The 19,118-nt window shown below is 39.8% G+C and overlaps 1 protein-coding gene across 1 annotated transcript in view; it reads right to left on the bottom strand.

Moving 5' to 3' along the window:
• Positions 1 to 19,118, bottom strand: part of LOC130103056 (fibrillin-1-like) — a 190,998-nt gene that overhangs the window by 1,293 nt on the left and 170,587 nt on the right. Inside the window, exons 16-21 of the mRNA XM_056269241.1 lie at positions 18,723 to 18,869; positions 18,272 to 18,424; positions 18,003 to 18,161; positions 17,496 to 17,642; positions 17,236 to 17,394; positions 16,944 to 17,090 (exon numbers count right to left, since the gene is read on the bottom strand). Of these exons, the coding sequence (XP_056125216.1) occupies positions 16,944 to 17,090; positions 17,236 to 17,394; positions 17,496 to 17,642; positions 18,003 to 18,161; positions 18,272 to 18,424; positions 18,723 to 18,869 (912 nt within the window). The remainder of the gene's footprint in view (positions 1 to 16,943; positions 17,091 to 17,235; positions 17,395 to 17,495; positions 17,643 to 18,002; positions 18,162 to 18,271; positions 18,425 to 18,722; positions 18,870 to 19,118) is intronic.

Below are 19,118 nucleotides of genomic sequence, written 5' to 3'. Positions count from 1 at the left end.
CTTCACCAGCAAATGTCTTACAATTTTTTTGGATAATGGTGTTAACACTGAAATCTAGTAAGTGACTTTACAGGGTTTGTAGATGTTATGGGCCAATTTTGGTACAAATCCACTGAAAATTAGCAATAGAAAGGAGTAAATTCATGATTAAATTCATGAATATGGAGGCATGAAGTTTGAGTTTGAGTTTTTATTAGGCTATATTTGCTCTTTTTGGAGTTTTGGGCCAATGTCTGGGCAAAAAAGTTCATCATGGGGGGTGAAAGAGGCTGTTTTTCGTCAGCCAAAGTACTTTCCTCAATTCCATGTTTCCTATTCACTAACAAGTAGGCTAGTATTTCCCGAGTATTTCGACTGGTACTGGCAATGTTTACAAATAACATAGGTTTTCTTGTATGATCACAATGCCAAAAAAGATGTAAGATAGTCTCTGGTTGTGAATCAAAAAAAGTACAATTTGCATCTATACTTAATTTAAATTTTGACACCATGAACGTTTTGACAGGATAATATCGATGAATAAAAACCTCGTTATATGAATAATCACACATTAATATATTATTCCAAGGTTGTCCAGTTGCCAGATCTTGTATCGCACAATCAACACATCATACAAATTTCAACCCATTTGTGAGCTCAACCTGGCAACCTACAACCCAGTTGCCCTGTTGACGTCTCCGCAGGTAGACGCGGGAAGTTGAATAAGCGTCAGTGGTAGAGGAGAAGACTCAGTGGTAAATATTTAACGCAATTAAATATTTAATTGTGTTAAATATTAACGCAATTAATATTTTTAATCCGTTAAAACAGCATCCGTTATTTCTGTCATCCTTTGGCAGGCGTTACATTATATAATGCGCTTTTATTCATACAAATTATTTTAAACTATTCAAGCCAAAACAAATTGATCGAGGTCTCTTTTGGCTTGAAGTTGAATGAACACGAACACACGCAATTATGCCGAAATGTCCGTTTTGTCGAGTATCGTCATAAGAGCAGACTGAACAGTGTTAAATGAGTTAAATAAAGTCTTAAATGTGAAGAGCTGTGAGAGAATGAGGCGCGTGTGAGATCCGTGTCTCTGTCAGCAGCGGCTGGTCTTAAAGGGACAGTAGCCAATGAAGCTTTCTGTCAGTAAAGTTAATCAAAGAACAAAGGGAACAGAGAAAATCACTCACTGCTCTTGACTAAAGAACTTTTGTAACTTTAATAACGATTAATCTGTATTGAGAGTGAGGAGTCACGTGCCGATTTGGGCGGGGTCTGAGCCGGTCGGCCATGATGGTAGGAGACGCTATCGGTTGCCAGGGGCAACGTCTTCAGAACTTCACAGAGGCGCGACTAAACATTCCAGATATAGCGAAAGAGAGACAGCGCAGCTTAGTATTTGTTTACATTTTACATTTTACTGATACGCCGCAGTTTCTTTGGAAGATATGAAGAAGGAAGAGAAATGAAACGGGTTCTATCGGGAGAGACTAAATAACAATGCTAGCCAGCTTAGAGAAACTGCTTGTCAATAAACTGACAGCAGCAACAGCGAGCAAAGCCTGCTTTCAAAAGCAACACATTTCAGCACAGTTCGCCTTTTATTTAACACAAACGAACGAAATAATACTCTGTTATTCAACTAGAGTTGTTTCATTTGTTATAGATATATCTGTATCACGAAATGTTTTAAAAAGACACTTTTTTTAATGACGTACGATTCGCATTGACGGGAATGTCCGATCTGTCCGCTTAACGTTGCACGGCAGGTGCAAATGCACGTGATTCATATCAGATTTATTTCCACATATGAATGAGGCCTGAATGAAACGTCAAGTATGACTGAACTCTCGCAGTTTAACGTTACAGGTTTGGGGGTTTCTAAGTCTTGCACCCAGCCGCAACAGACTTGTTCAGCTTCTAATGACTTAAAGTAACACAAAGGAATTTTTCCTCTGCGGTCGCCCTACAGGTTGGAAGCGGAATTGTCCATTACTGCTGTCGTAAATAATTTAGCCTACCGCAGCCTACTGTCGCACGCGCACGCTCGCTGTTTATCCAGCGAGCGTGCTGGAATCAACAATGGCAGACATCCCAATCTGCAAGAAGTCATTTCAGGGAGGTATATCTTGGTGACTGGATTGTTGACGGGGGGGCGACGGGTGACGTGTGGCGGGTTGACTAGCTTTCGTGAGGCACACTCGCAAGGTCTCTCGCAGTCTCGCTCTCTGCCATCCTCGCGCTATGTATGTTATGCGCGCAGTATGTTTTGTCTCGCATGCGCGCTCTAGATTCCGGCAGATTTGAACTAATTGTCGGGCTTCAGGGAGACGCTATCAATATGCGGGAGATTCCCGGGAGACTTGGGATGTCTGCAATTGCCACAGGCAATTTGAGGAAGTGGTGGGGGAAGTGACGTATGCCGTAAACCAGTCGAATTTTGTAGTTCTTTTTGTGCACGGGTTCCTACCCGAAACCTGAAGTTACATAGTGCCAGTAAAAGCGATGCAGAGTACAGACCACGTCAGGCTATGGCAGACGTGTCATTTAACTTATTTTAAGTCTATGTACCATCACAAGGGTCTTGGAAATATATTATGAAGGTTGAAAAACTACTTAGTGTTACTTTAAAGCTTCTGAACTCCTGCATTGTGTAGGCAGTAACGTTAGTCACTGATACCATAAACAAACCAGGTAATTAACTATGTCAGCGTATGTGAAAGGTGGTAGTGCTTTGGGTCTTTCGTCCATTCTGTAGCAGGTCGTACGGGTCCATGTTGATGTCAAGTAGTTTCTCTAAATAACGCTGCTTGGTGTTGTTATTTAGTCTCCCCCGATAGAGCCCCTTTCCTTTTGCTTCCCCCTTCTTCATTTATTCCCAAGAAACTGTGCCTTATCGCAAAAATGCAAACAAATTTCGAGCTGCTCTCTCTCTCTGTCGCTATTTCTCTCGGCCTCACGGTCGAAGTAACCATGACAACGGATAGCGTATCCTACCAAGATGGCGAATCCTTCCCACAATGCAACGCGGAGTGATACGCGTGACGTCACCTTCTCATTCTCAATATATAATTAAAAATGTATGCAGTGCAAACTGTTAGATAACTTTATTCAATTTCTGTATAGCCATATTTCCTATATCTGTTAGACAAATATTTAAATATACTCTCTTTATGCTTTTTCTACATTAATTTGGAGATTAACTGTGAAAATATTACATTATAAAATATATTAAAAACGTAAGATTTAAAGATTTTTAATGGCGATTAATCGTGATTAATCAGAAAAAAAGTTGTGATTAATCGAGTTAATTTTTGCAATCGATAAAAATAAATTAAAAAGAAAAATTTATGTTTTATTCATGTTTATTTTTATTGAATATTATGTATTTATTTATGTTAATATCTGTGCAATTAATGTGTATTTAGCCTGCCTCTGCCATCCAGCACCCCCCATAATCATCCCCTGGTCATGACGTTACCTGCCTATGACTAAGGGTTTAACAATACATCAATATGGATCGATCAAACGACTAACGATACGATGCATCGATGCCACACGTAAAATATAGATATGAGGTACATTTTGACTCTCCACATCTTTGCGTAACGTCCGTCTATGCATTTTCGTTTACTCACCATACTGTTTGCCTGTGTGTCAGATTGCGAATGTGATGGAGCAACAAAGCGGTTGTAGCAGCAAAAAGACAGACGCAGAAAACTTTGTGCCTGCTGTAGTATATATATAAGACTTTGAGCTTTATTTCAAGGATGTTTTGTTTGGGTTTTTCATTTTTGAGAATATTTTTTTCTTTGCAATTTAATTATTTTGCTTGCAAAATATTTTGTCCACAAATGTAAAACTATGAAAGTTACCCCCAATTTTTCTCACTTTCAAAATGATGTTAAGATTTATATAAAATCTTTATCTACCTCTTGTAACAAAAAGGCTACTAAAACTTTTAATGTATGCTAAATTTTTGGTGTTTTTGTATAATGTTTTCTATGGGTTTTTTTTATAGTTTTTTTTTATAATTTCTTTATTTTATTATTATTTTATGTTTTGGGTAGAATTGTTTGTAATTGATACTTCCTTTTTTTTCCTTCTCTGAATTCAAATGTGATATAATATTTAACAGTCCCTGTACCTCTGTCTCTTTTTCTGGCTTATGGATCTTCACTTATGTATCTCATAAGTAAATGTTTAATAAAAACAAAGAAAACAAAAAAACAAAAACTGGGTTGTAGGTTGCCAGGTTGAGCTCACAAATGGGTTGAAATTTGTAATTTGTATGTGTTGATTGTGCGATTAGGGTGCGTTTCATACCAGATATTGCAACTGGACAACCTTGGAATAATATATTTATTTATTTAAAGTTAAATATATATTTATTTAAAGTTTATTTGAATAGGGACAAGTATGTTACATAAGTTCATGTTCCATACTACAACATTTTAGCCAAGGCTAATTCTCAATGTTAGTCCCTCAATGTTGTGTTCATAATCATATTAATGTGATTATTCATATAACACGGTTTGGGACATACAAATTACGGTAGTTTCAAGGGAGAAATAACAAAACGGGAGGGGGGCAGGAGATGGGTGTGAAATACGGGAGACTTCCGGGGAAAACGGGAGTGTTGATGTTTGGAAGCGAAGTATGCACATCAGCTCTCGTGTGCGCTGACAGTGTTCATTCATAAAATTTCCTGACGTGTAAAAAAACATGCAGTTCGGGAGTTTTAGCTCCGCTCCTGTTGGCTTTGTTCTCGAGGGAATAAAGTCATGCAATAAAGAATCTAGTGGCTCGGATCCAGACTGTTTTTACTTGTCTGGTTGATATGTGGCTGCATTTAATTTTGAGGAATTAAATCAGGGATGGGCAACTTCAATAGTGACGAGGGCCAACAATTTTTCTCCTTCATACCAGATTACTAATTCACACTCACACCTTATACACCTTCTTACTCAATTTCCTTTTTATTAAGAGAAATCAATGTATCATTCATGTAATTTGTTTTTTAAAGATTTTATTACCTATAAAACTTGTGCAATTATGCGAATTCAAATGGGAAACTTTGTTAGCTGCATCCTGTCGAAACAGGCGCTGAGGCCCAGTGAATGAAGACTCCACCCCGAGGTGGAGTTTTGGTCGAGCGGAAGTAGATCTGTTCACATCTCTAGAGATGGCACATTGTCCTCTATGGTTCTCCCTTACACACCCAGCTCCTCTTGGGCTGGATGCCATGGTAGAGACATGCACGATGCTACGTCTGTATGCATTTCCCAGATTGCTCTGGAGAGAGTTCGCCGGCCCGTCTTCTCCTAATAGCCCTGTTCTGGCCGTCCTGAGCCTGGTTCTCAGACCTTGTGTCCCTCCTCGATCGACAGCTGTCCTTGGGAGATTCCGCTCAGGAGGGACCTTCTGTCTCAAGCAGGGGTGACAATCCTTCACTCCGTCCAGAGTTGTGGAAGCTGTCGGCCTGGCCTCTGAGGCGGCCCAGCTCATAGACTCAGGTCTCTCAACGAGGTTGTTGAGACCATACTTTACTCCAGAGCTCCCTAGATGAGGAAACTATATACCCTGAAGTGGAGAGCATTCATTTCAAGGTGCGGAAATTGCCAGCTGGACCCAGTCAACTGCACATTGGTACAGTGCTGAAGTTCCTGCAGGAGCGGTTATCTGTTGCGTTATCCCCTCCACCTTCAAGGTGTATGTGGTTACCATAGCTGCTTACCACACTCCCGTGGTGCGTCTTTAGGCAGAAACCCTCTGGTGACTCGTTTCTTCTGTGGCATTTTGAGGCTGAGGCCTGCAGTTTGCACAAGAGTGCCGGCTTGTGATTTGGCCATAGTGTTGGAAGGCCTTTCTATGGCTCCCTTTGAGCCTATCAAAGAGGTTCTAGAAAAGTTTCTCACTCTCAAAACTGCATTCCTGTCGGTATATACTTAGTGTTTAGAATTTGTGCCTTATATGGTGAAAGTCTTTCTCCACCCTAAACCGGGTTACGTTCCTAAACTCCTCACTCATGCAGCGAGACCCATTGTGCTGCAGGCCTTCTGTCCTCCTCCCTTTCGGACATCAGACCAAGAGAAGCAAAATCTGCTTTGCCAAGTCAGGGCATTAGATGCATGTCCACAGAGCTGCATTGTGGCGAGAAACTGACCAGTTTTTTGTATGTTTTGGGTCACCCAGGAACGGGTTCCCAGCATCTAAGCAGAGGATGAGCAAGTGGGTAGTCATGGCTATCTCACTTGCATATGATTCAACCGGCCAGTCTTCACCTACGGCTGTCCAGGCCCACTCCACTAGGAGTATGGCTGCTTCAAAAGCTTTGATATCAGGAGTTTCCCTCCAAGATGTTTGTGATGCGGCAGGCTAGTCCTCCCCGCACATATTTGTGAGGTTTTATTACCTAGATTTGGGCTCCACTCTGGGGTCCCAGGGGATTTTGTCTTAGTTTGCGCATTAGGACTTCACACAGACAGGCACTTGTTAGTACAGTGGCATGGGTATAAATGGTCCCATAGTGTTTTTGAAAACTGACTGTAACCATGGATTCCTTGAAAGGGAACAAGACGCTGTGTCATTCTGCCATACTACCTGCATGCAAGTATCAGAAGCTAGTGCCGTTTGGTCTGGGTGTGCTTTATAGTTTCCTGGTCATGATGTGACCCGCCTATGAACTTCCATCACGTCATTGGACTGATTTCACAAGTGCTTTACAAAGCAATCACACAGAGGCATTTCCACAGCGTCTTCAACACAGCGTCAACGCAGAGGTCACTCTTGCGCCGGAACTTGAACTTGCGAACAGCCTTTACCGGAAGCCAGTGATTATAGTTTATAAAGTTTTAAATATGGACATTTTTCTTACAAAAACGCATTGCTTCGTTATTAACACCCTGGAGCCATATGGATTACTTTTATGATGGATAAAAGATGGATTGATGGATTGTGTTTGCCTGAAAGAAGAAAGTCATATACTCCAAGGATGGCTTGAGGGTGTGTAAATTATGGGATCATTTTCATTTTTGGGTGAACTAAATCTATAAGTGCTATAGCAACATTGTTTGTGCTTATTCAAAGCCTAATTCAGCATGGAGTAGTGGGTATAATTGGTCACACTAAAAGAGTGAACAAATCTGAATATAAAATGTACCTCTACATGTGTTATTGATGCTAATGGTGAGATTTGAGTTTGTTACAGTGAATCCATCCAAACATGAGCAATTGTAACTTCCTATTTCCAGTGATGGGAATAACAGCGTTATAAATAACGCCGTTACTAACGGCATTACTTTTTCCAGTAACGAGTAATCTAATTGATTACTCTTCTCATCTTAATAACGCCGTTACCGTTACTGCCAAAAAAAACGGCGCGTTACTATAACTGATGAAGCTGTTTTTTTTTTTTCATCAGACCAACTAGATCTCTGAGCGAGAGGCAAATACTTTGTTTACTGTTCTTCCTTGGTTAGTGGGCAGAGCACGAGACAAGCGCATAAATGCTGACGATTGGCTGAGGTAGAGTAAAATGTCATTGTAAGCCAATCAGAGGTAGAGTTAGGCGGGTCTTCGAAAGCACGCATAGTAGTGATGGGCATTCGGCTCTTTTGACTCAGCTCACTGAGCCGGCTCTTTTGGCTCACAAACGGCTCTTTAAATGACTTTGACTATAATATTTCAATTTTTATTACATAATTATTTAATTTCTACAGGCTAAATTTGTAAAAATAGAGTCGGCTCTTCAGATATGCGAGATATGGCTCTTAGAGTCGGCTCATTCGCGAATCGCGAACGACCCATCAAAAGCTCATTCGCGAACGAGTCGATCCATCATCACTAACGCTCATTCGCGAACGACCCCTCATCACTAACGGCTAACGCTCATGAATTGCGAACGACCCATCATAACGCATAGTCGGACAGGACAGGACACACAAGGAACAACACAAGACAGTCAGTCTTTTTGGTATATTGCTTAACAAGCTTAATTTAATTTTGCCCAGTTGTGGCCTGTTGAGGGGCAATAAATATCAAAAGTTCCAAAACATCTATTGTGTTATTTGCATTGATCCACTATATAAACATAATATCTACATACATGGTATTTGACTGGAGGCTAGTCTCACTTTGTCCCACAACAACATTTTTTTTTTAGATGTGTGTACAATGTTTCATGTTTCTGTTAATAATGTAGGCCTATTGTATTAAGTGTCCATTTCATTATAATATTCAGATTTATCATAAATAATTGAACATGCACATGTATTTTAAGTTCCGTTAAAGAGGGGTAGAGGTGGGGTCACATTTGAGCATTTAAAATTTAATTTTACTTGAAAGTAACGCAATAGTTACTTTCTTAAGTAACTAGTTACTTTTAAAATTTGTAACTTAGTAACTAATTTAGTTACTTTTTGGAAGAAGTAACTAGTAACTGTAACTAATTACTTTTACAAAGTAACTTGCCCAACACTGCCTATTTCATTTGTGCAGTTGGAATCTGGACCACATACAGATGGACTGAAAAAACATTCATTTATATCTATGGGGGAAAAAACAAAAAACAAATGAAAAATAACAAAACTATATATTTTACTTTATTAAATAAGGCAAAAGAGCTAAAGACATGAAAGACCTCTGGTATTTAAACAAAAGTATTCACATTATAATTCCAAGATTGAAAAAAAAAAAAAATTTGGTGATGTTACAGCTCAAACAGGAACAGCTAAAACTCACCTTAGTATTCACCAGTGTTGGGGAAGCTACTTTGAAACTGTAGTTTGACAAGCTACAAGCTACTCGTAGGTTAAAGCTACTCGTAAGTTAAAGTAGTTAAACTACAGTCAAGCTACCCTTTTGGAAAAGTAGTTAGCTACACTACAAGTTACGATCAAAAAGTAGCTAGCTACATTGAAACTACTTTTGCTTTTTTTGAACAACATATATTATAAATAACTGAATAAGTGTCCGAGGAATGTTTTAAGTAAAATATTTAGTGTTTAAAACAATGCAATACAATTATGATTTTTATTGTTTTATTACACACAACACTCAAATATCTCAGAGACTGTGTGTCAAAAGTGCAAAGATGCAACAAATACAACATTGCAAGAACAAAATGTGCAGGACTGAAATTATTTAGGGTTCTCAGGTTTATTATTTTGAAAATGTCTATTCTAGTGAGGACTTTAATTTTGAAAAGCAGTCACAGACAACCTCTTAGTTCAGGAAGCAGGAAGTACTAGTAGTACTGCAATAGTTCAGCAAAATGTGGTAGCTATGTGACATCTTTGAGCATCACCTTTCTCTGCATCTGTTAGACGCAATGTCTGTAAGTACACAGTGTTAAATTTATTGTGTAATACATTTGAGAAGGTTATTTGATATTAAGATGTATATTTTCTTAGTTTAATTATCCTTACGTTGTCAATCTGTAATTTTCCAATTTCATTTTTAGTGATTGTATCTTTTGTATATTTTTACAGTTTCACAGTTGAATCATAAACTTCAGAAACGACTTGTGGTGTCCAGCGAGGTTTTTGAGTCACTGTTTAACTTACTGGATAGTTAGATGCCAGAGAAATCTAATAAGGCCAGTACAGTGAAAAGACATCAATACAACAGACTGAGAAAGACGCTCAAGAACTGTGTGGAATCAAGATTTAAACATTCCAAAGTCTCTATCACATCAATCAGATTTTTCTGCATGTGATTAAGTCGCATATAAACATGGCAGAAGGTCAGACAGACTCAGCAGATCTTAAAGGCACAGCTGAAGATGTGCACTCTGTCAGCGCACATTCCTTAAAAGCATCAAGTCGTTCTTCAAGGGCATCCAGTCGCCACTCAAGCGCCAGCATAGCGGTTTTCAAAGCAAGAGCAAAAGCGGAAGCCGCACAAGCCAGAGCAGCATATGCTAAAAGAGAAATAGAATTGAAAGTTGAACAGGCACGACTTAAAGCAACACTGGAGGCTTTGCAAGAGGAAAAAGAAAAGGATGCTGCTTTGGTAGAAGCTCAGGTACTGGAGGAAGCATTGTTAGAAACAGAATGTAGCGCAGCCAGCAGAGTATCAGTTCCTGTTCCCATCGAGGACAGTCGAATCAGAACAGCGGATTATGTGAAAACACAATCCGAAATCAGTAGTGGTACACTGCCATCTAGTGGAGGAAAGGAAACTCAACTACCACTTCAAGCTTCTCACTTAGTAAGTCCAATCAAAAATGAGTCAGATTTAAAAAATGTACCGATTAGTTCACAAAACATGGACTTTGAAGCAGACATGAATCAAAATGTCACAAAAATGCAGTATCCTCCTTATCACTACCAAATGCAGAGTAGACCTCCTGATAAAGGAGATTCCTTGTCCATTACCTATGACCTCGCAAAGTATCTAGCTCGTTCGCAACTTGTGACAGCAGGGCTTACTTACTTCGATGACAAGCCCATTAATTACTGGGCATGGAGATCATCTTTCCAAGGTGCTATTTCTGGTTTGGGTCTTTCCCCAGCAGAAGAGCTTGATCTCTTAATTAAATACCTGGGTAGAGAATCTTCTGAACATGCACGGAGACTGAAAGCGGTTCACATCAGAAATCCGTCAGCTGCACTGATAATGACATGGCAGAGGCTTGAAGAAATATATGGTTCTCCAGAAGCAATTGAACATGCTCTTTTTGCCAAACTAGAAGATTTCCCCAGAGTGACAAACAAAGACCCACAAAAGCTTCGAGATTTAGGAGACATTCTCTCAGAACTAGGAGCTGCTAAGCTTGAAGGATACTTACCAGGTCTGGCATACTTGGACACTTCTAAGGGGGTAAATCCTATTGTGGAAAAACTTCCGTATAACATTCAAGAAAAGTGGATGTCATTTGGATCCAAATATAAGCAAGAACATCATGTTGCTTTTCCACCTTTCTCAGTGTTTGCAAATTTTGTTCGTTCAGAAGCAAAAGCACGTACAGATCCGAGTTTCAGTACGTTTCCTCATGTGAAATACGAGAAAGGAGAAAGATTTGAGAGACAAAGACAAATGCCAATATCTGTTCACAAGACTCAAATTTATCCTTCAACTAAAATACCATCTGAACAGGAAAAGAGATCAGTTAGCCCGAACAAAAGCTGTCCAATACATGGAAAACCTCATCCTTTGAGAAGATGCAGAGGGTTCAGAGAGAAATCTCTACAAGATAGAATGCAGTTCCTGAAAGAGCGGTCTGTGTGTTACCGTTGCTGTTCTTCTACAGACCATCTTGCAAAAAACTGCACTGTAGAAGTTCAGTGCAAAGAGTGCGGTAGTGACCGTCATCCTTCGGCTCTTCATCCGGGCCCTGCCCCCTGGAAATCTCAGGCATCTACCCCTACCTCAGAGCATGGCGGGGAGAAAAACAAATCAGAAAGTCATGAGGTTACATCTGAGTGCACGGAAGTCTGCGGAGAAGGTCTGAGTGCACGGTCTTGTTCACAAATGTGTCTAGTTTCCGTCTATCCAGCTGGACACAAAGAGAAAGCAAAGAGGATGTATGCTATCTTAGATGAGCAAAGCAACCGCTCTTTGGTGAGAAAAGATTTCTTTGACATCTTTAACATCAAAACAACTCCATTACCCTACACACTGAAAACATGTGCAGGCCTTTTAGAGACAGCGGGGAGACGAATTTCTGATTTCATTGTGGAGTCCATTGGTGGAAAGATAAGTCTACCTCTCCCTACTCTTCTAGAATGTAATCAGATTCCAAACAATCGTACAGAGATTCCAACTCCTAGTGCAGCGTTTCATCACAGCCACTTGAGACAAATAGCACAAGAAATACCACCTCTCGACTCTGATGCTGAGATTCTTATGTTACTGGGCAGAGACATCCTGCAAGTACACAAAGTACGCAAACAAATCAATGGTCCAAATAACGCCCCTTTTGCCCAAAAACTGGATTTGGGCTGGGTTGTCGTTGGGGATGTGTGTCTCAGAGGAGCTCATAGGCCATCTTCAGTTCATACTTACAAGACTTTCATCTTAGATAATGGCCGTCACAGCTTTCTGAGTCCATGCTATAGTCAAATCAAGGTTAAAGAGAAGTTGGACGTTAATCCACAATGGCAACAACCTTTAGAAACCACATCTGAGGACATTCTGATAGTGCCTGATGGTGAAAGTGTTGGTCATTCAGTTTTCTCCTACACTGCAAATGATCATAAGATTGCTCCATCTGTGGAAGACACTAGGTTTCTTCAGATCATGGACAAAGAGTTTTTTCAAGACAGCTGCAATAGTTGGGTTGCTCCGCTACCCTTTCGTGAGCCCAGACAAAGTCTACCCAACAACAAAGACTATGCATTCAAACGTCTTCTCGCGCTCTGACACACTCTGAACAAACGAACACAGATGAAAGCGCACTTCCTGGATTTTATGGACAACTTGTTAAAAAATGAGCATGCAGAAATTGCACCACCTCTTCAGCAAGGTCAGGAAGTGTGGTACTTGCCGCTGTTTGGGGTGTACCACCCTAAAAAACCTGGCAAAATTCGAGTTGTCTTCGATTCAAGTGCGCCATATGAGGGAGTTTCACTGAACAATGTACTTCTCACAGGCCCTGATTTGAATAACAGCCTGCTAGGGGTCCTGATGAGATTCCGTAAAGAGCCTGTGGCTATTACTGCTGACATACAGCACATGTTCCATTGTTTTCTGGTTAGGGAGGATCATAGGGATTATCTTAGGTTCCTGTGGTACAGAAACAATGACCTTGATGGCGAAATTGTGGATCACAGAATGCGTGTGCATGTTTTCGGGAATAGCCCATCACCAGCAGTGGCTATCTATGGCCTACGGAGAGCAGCCAAAGCACATGAAGAGAGATTTGGCAGTGACACCAGAAAGCTAGTGGAGAAGGAGTTCTATGTTGATGACATGCTGAAATCATGCGCTACACAGGCAGAGGCGATCGACCTTCTCAAACGTACACAAGAAATGCTTGCAGTGTCCAACCTTAGACTGCACAAGATTATCTCTAACTGTCCAAATGTGATTGAAGCCTTTCCTTTGGAAGATCGTGCTGAGGGCATTAAAGATCTGCAGCTTTTCTCTAATGGCCTTCCCATCCTACGTAGTCTTGGTGTGTCCTGGAATGTTGCAACAGACTCTTTCATGTTTCATGTTTCGGATGATGACAAGCCTTTCACTCGGAGAGGAGTCCTATCTACCGTGAATGGCTTGTATGACCCTCTTGGATTCCTTGCTCCTGTCACCATACAAGGAAGGTTACTGTTGAGGGAACTTACCAAACAAGGTGAGGGCTGGGATTCCCCTTTGCCAGAGGACATGGAGGCAGAGTGGAAAAAATGGAAAAAATCTCTTCAAGATTTGAAAGAACTGCAAATACCACGTGTTTGTATACCCATTCCTCTGTACGATGTCCAGTGTAAAGAACTTTGTGTTTTTGCTGATGCTTCTGTCAAAGCCATAGCTGCTGTAGGATACCTGAAGGTGACAGATCAACATGGTCACACAGCTGTTAACTTCTTATTTGGGAAATCCAAATTAGCACCACAGCCAGACATTACTGTCCCAAGACTGGAATTGTGTGCTGCTGTATTAGCAGTGGAAATTGCAGAGTTGATTGTGGAAGAGATGGACATGACCTTTGATCATATCTGGTATTATACTGACAGCAAGGTAGTACTAGGCTACATTTGTAATCAAACACGGAGGTTCTATGTATACGTGAACAACAGGATTCAACGTATACATAAATCCAGTTTGCCTGCACAATGGCGATATGTTCCCACAGAGCTTAACCCAGCAGACCACGGGTCCAGATCTGTACCTGCAGCATCGCTAGGTGCCAGTTCATGGCTTACAGGCCCACACTTCTTGCATATTTCTCAGCTTCAGTCTGAATCACAACAGTCATTTGTGCTTGTGGATCCAACCTCAGATTCTGAAATACGCCCACATGTGGTTTCAAACCTTACTGAAGTTCCCAAGGTCACATGGAATTCTGAGAGATTTAGCAGATTCTCTAACTTTAACACTCTCATCAGAGCAATAGCACGTTTGATTCACATTGCCAGCTCTTTCTCCAAAGGCTCGCAAGATGATAGTTGCAGAGGATGGCATGTCTGCTGCAAAGGTCCTTCTGAAGAAGAGCTGGAGAAGGCAAAAATTCTTGTGTTGAAGAATGCTCAAAAGGAGAGTTATCCAACAGAGATTAAAAGCATCACTGCATCTCACAACCTTCCTCATAAGAGTGTGTTGAGGAAACTATCTCCTGTCCTTGACAGCAATGGCTTACTTCGAGTAGGGGGTCGTATTGTGAGGTCAGGTCTGGAAACTTGTGAAGTTAACCCTATTATCATCCCGGGTACACATCATGTGGCAAAACTCATTGTGCGACATTATCATGAGTCTGTGAAACATCAGGGCAGACACTTTACAGAAGGTGCTGTCAGAGCTGCTGGATTTTGGCTTGTAGGAGGTAAGAAGTGCATACGCAGTTTGCTTTACAAGTGTGTAATCTGCAAGAAGTTGCGAGGGAAGACAGAGCATCAGCAGATGTCTGATTTGCCAGTGGAACGGTTGACAGTAGCTCCACCCTTTACCTATGTGGGTGTTGATGTTTTCGGACCATGGGAAGTGACAGCCCGTAAGACCAGAGGAGGTCAAGCTAATTCCAAGAGGTGGGCAGTTATGTTTTCATGTATGTGCTCAAGAGCTGTCCACATTGAAGTAATCGAAGCAATGAGCTCCAGTAGTTTCATCAATGCCTTAAGGAGATTTTTTGCAATCAGAGGGCCAGTTAAACAACTGCATTCAGATCGTGGTACAAATTTCGTTGGAGCTTCTCGTGAACTCAAAATGGATGATTGTTGTGTCAGCTCAGAGAATGTGCAGAAATATCTGAGATAACACAATTGCACCTGGATATTCAATCCACCTCATGCCTCTCATATGGGTGGTCACTGGGAGCGAATGATCGGGATTGCACGTCGAATTCTTGATTGCATGCTACTTAAAGACCAATCTTCCCGTCTCACACATGAGGTCTTGACGACGGTCATGGCGGAAGTTACTGCAGTGATGAATTCACAGCCTTTAATCCCAGTGTCCTCTGACCCAGAATTTCCCTTTATTCTCACCCCTGCAACTCTTTTGACACAAAAGACAGGTGCAACACCTCCACCACCTGGAGACTTTGGGAGTAATGAGTTGCTTAAGGAAGAATGGAAACAAGTACAAAGGTTAGCAGATGTCTTCTGGACAAGATGGAAAAAAGAATACCTCAGTACTTTGCAACACCGACGAAAGTGGCAAGACAAAAAAACTAATTTGAAAGAAGGGGATATTGTCTTGGTAAAGAACATTCAAGTCACCAGAAATGGGTGGCCAATGGCAATCGTTGTGAAAACATCACCAAGCAAAGATGGATTGGTGAGGAAAGTTGACGTTAAAGTGACTAAGGATGGCATTCAGAAAATCCTGTCACGTCCTGTCTCTGAACTTGTCCTTCTTCTGTCTCCCAATGATAAGTTATAAGTTGATTTGGGATTCTAAAAACCCCAGGCGGGGAGTGTGCAGGACTGAAATTATTTAGGGTTCTCAGGTTTATTATTTTGAAAATGTCTATTCTAGTGAGGACTTTAATTTTGAAAAGCAGTCACAGACAACCTCTTAGTTCAGGAAGCAGGAAGTACTAGTAGTACTGCAATAGTTCAGCAAAATGTGGTAGCTATGTGACATCTTTGAGCATCACCTTTCTCTGCATCTGTTAGACGCAATGTCTGTAAGTACACAGTGTTAAATTTATTGTGTAATACATTTGAGAAGGTTATTTGATATTAAGATGTATATTTTCTTAGTTTAATTATCCTTACGTTGTCAATCTGTAATTTTCCAATTTCATTTTTAGTGATTGTATCTTTTGTATATTTTTACAGTTTCACAGTTGAATCATAAACTTCAGAAACGACTTGTGGTGTCCAGCGAGGTTTTTGAGTCACTGTTTAACTTACTGGATAGTTAGATGCCAGAGAAATCTAATAAGGCCAGTACACAAAATATACATCCAACGTAAATTGCATGTATAGACTTTTTCTCAAAAATACCGATTGTGAGATGGTTGCATTTTGGCAAGAAAATACATTGAACAACCGCTCACATGTGGGACTGACAATGCACGTTAAACACGCTCACACGCAGTGATGGAGCTCGCAGAATTTACTGTGAAAGAAGAACCTGAATCACAAGCTGTTTGTGAGCACAGTTCGGTTCGCTCTGGATCCAGTCACAACAAATCTATACAGCAATTTAATTAGATCAAAGCCTTTGTCGTGCAATAAACAAACTAAGATTACATTTTTTGTTCAACTGACAAACACGATGATGCAAACTTTAGTGGTCTTTTATGTTCATTACCAAACTGGCGGACAGATCATGGCGGTTCAATGTAATTAAATCAGAAATAGAAATTTGATGTAACATAGAGAGCAACAAAGCAGGATAATTAATACATTTAAAATGGCCATTAATCACCTGTATGTGCGTCCTTAAATTTGTGCTTGAGGTCTTCTGTACGTCAGTGAACCGTTAGCCGCAAGATGCGTGAATAAACAACAGGTGGCGGTAATGGCAAAAAAAATAGTTTGTAATCTAACAAGAAGAAGAATATCCTTGCATCGCGCTGATTCGCGCAGGCTCAACAACACGCAATGTAGCTTTTGCTCGCGCTACACCGCTACTTGCTGCAAAAAGTAGTTAGCTACTGGAAAAGCTACACTGTTTAAAAAGCTACTGCCAAGCTACTGAAAAATGTAGTTAAGTTAGTAGCGTCGCTACTTGTAGTTAACTACTCCCCAACACTGGTATTCACACAAACTGTAAAGATATAGCAGCTCTGCACTCTCAATTTTATGAGGCAAAAACAGAAAACAAAATCAGTTGATAATACTCACCCTGACATGAGTTGTTGCGGCTCACAGGACTGTCTTTATTGGAGGAATTAAATCCACTCCAGCATGAACACATGTGACTCCCAATGATGTTAATACAATCTGAGTTTTGACCACAAACTGACACTGCATCTACACATTCATTGATGTCTGGGGAAAAAACAGCAGTATTGAATAAATGTTTAAATTTAAAGTTTCCAAACAACCAAACTTGTGAAGTGTCACTGAGTAAAACCATACTGGTCATGTTACTACAATTACAATCAGTACATTTGTGATCTAATGTGATTCTTACCTCTCTGGCAAAGCGGACCCTCTGAAGGGAGAGCTTGAATACATCCACAAGTGCCTCCCACAATCTCATCACACTCATGATAGGCCCTGCAGGTGTCATTGGGCCAAACATGACGCTCCTCACACTTGCACTCATATTGTGTTCCATTTAACCCACACACTGTAATAGAATAGGATTTATTGATCTGTGCTCAAACTGTCAATTTGTCCTAATACTGAACTCATCTTAGTATGTGACTTGATGAAACATTCAGCGCTCACCAGTAGTCATGTCAATATCTGTGATATTTATGCTGCTGCTCAGAGTCAAAGGTAGGCTGATATTTCTGACGAGATCCCGTAAGTAGTTCACCAGGAACAAGTCAAAGAATCTCACATCAATGTCAATCATGTACTTAGAAGGCAGTACTGCAAGAACAAACAGAAGCAGTTTGAGCCGATCAATTAGTACGATTATATTCTTATACTGACAAAAACATCGGTTCCACTTGAGTAAACTAATATATATATTCAGTAATTTCAAATTTGGAATCAAATATGAAATATTTGTATTTATTTAACAACTAAACTCCATACAATAAACCATGTCTTATACAGAGTTATTAGCAACAACAACAAAAAAAAAAAAAAAACAAGCATATAATCAGTCTGTTAATCCTGGTAGCAAAATGGAGCAAAATCAAAACAGGAAAAAAACAACAACAAAAAACAACAAATGAATTAAAGGGATACAACTGATGTTGTCGTAGAATGATGCCAGTGTCTCACCTTGACAGAACTGTCCATCCACTGGAAGGGCATTGATACATGTACATGATGAACCATTAGTGATGACATCACAGGCCTCGTACGAGTGACACGTGTCATTTGGCCAAACAAACAGACCCTCACATTTACACTGATACTGCGTTTGGTTCAATGAACACACTGAAAAGCAGAAGAAGAGTCCAAACATCAAATAATTTATGTCAGTATTCATGACGTATAAAGTTTAATCTTAGCTATTTAACATTACAAAGCAGAGACAGAGCTCGTACCAGTAGTTATGTTGATTTCTGTAATGTTAGTGCTGTCACTGATTATGTAGGGCAAATTAAAAGACATCAGAAGAGTCCTCAGCTGATCAGTGACGCTACTATCCACACTATTGATCTGAATTTCAATCAGATATTCAGTCAAAGGTAGAGTCACTGTAAAAAAAAAGAAAAAAAAAAAAGAAATCATGACAATGCCTTTTACCTACGAATACAATAATCAAAGTTCACAAAAGAAAATTATTAACAGACAATGATTTTTTCAGGCCAATAGGATTTCATGTAACATTTTTTTATTTTTTTATAACTTGATTATTAAGCAGCTTTTATCATGGCTGAAAACAGAAACGACAGAAACACACACCAAACCATATAATAGATTGAATTTATATTTGTCAAATTTACTTAGAATATAAATCAAATACATCATGAAATATATTTTCTACATGCTCACCATTACATGGATTACTGATGCTGATTGGTTGATTCATATTTGTTACAGTAAACCCACTCAAGCAGGAACAGTTGTAACTCCCAACTGAGTTGGTGCAACGAGAGTTTGGACCACAGAACTCTGATGTCTTTAAACATTCATGAACATCTATATTACAAAAACAAATGAAAAAGAAATTGTTGCTATAAAAAATGAAATATAAATGTCACTTTAATTAAAAAAAAATTCTAATGTTTTTGTAACTTTATAAAATGTCGTATGCAACAGTTGAAAAATAAAACGAATTGCTGTTCAACTGTTAATTAAACAACAGTGTTAAAAATGATTTTATTGCAAAAATGAAAATGTTAAAAAAAAAAAAAAAACTATACTAGATTATTTTCCAAAATTAGATTA

The sequence above is a fragment of the Rhinichthys klamathensis genome, unplaced genomic scaffold (genome assembly GCF_029890125.1).
Source record: "Rhinichthys klamathensis goyatoka isolate OS25496 unplaced genomic scaffold, OSU_Roscu_1.1 h1tg000281l_1, whole genome shotgun sequence".
Lineage (NCBI taxonomy): Eukaryota > Metazoa > Chordata > Actinopteri > Cypriniformes > Leuciscidae > Rhinichthys > Rhinichthys klamathensis.
The sequence above is the reverse complement of the archived record's forward strand: the minus strand, read 5'-3'. Positions and strand labels throughout refer to the sequence as shown.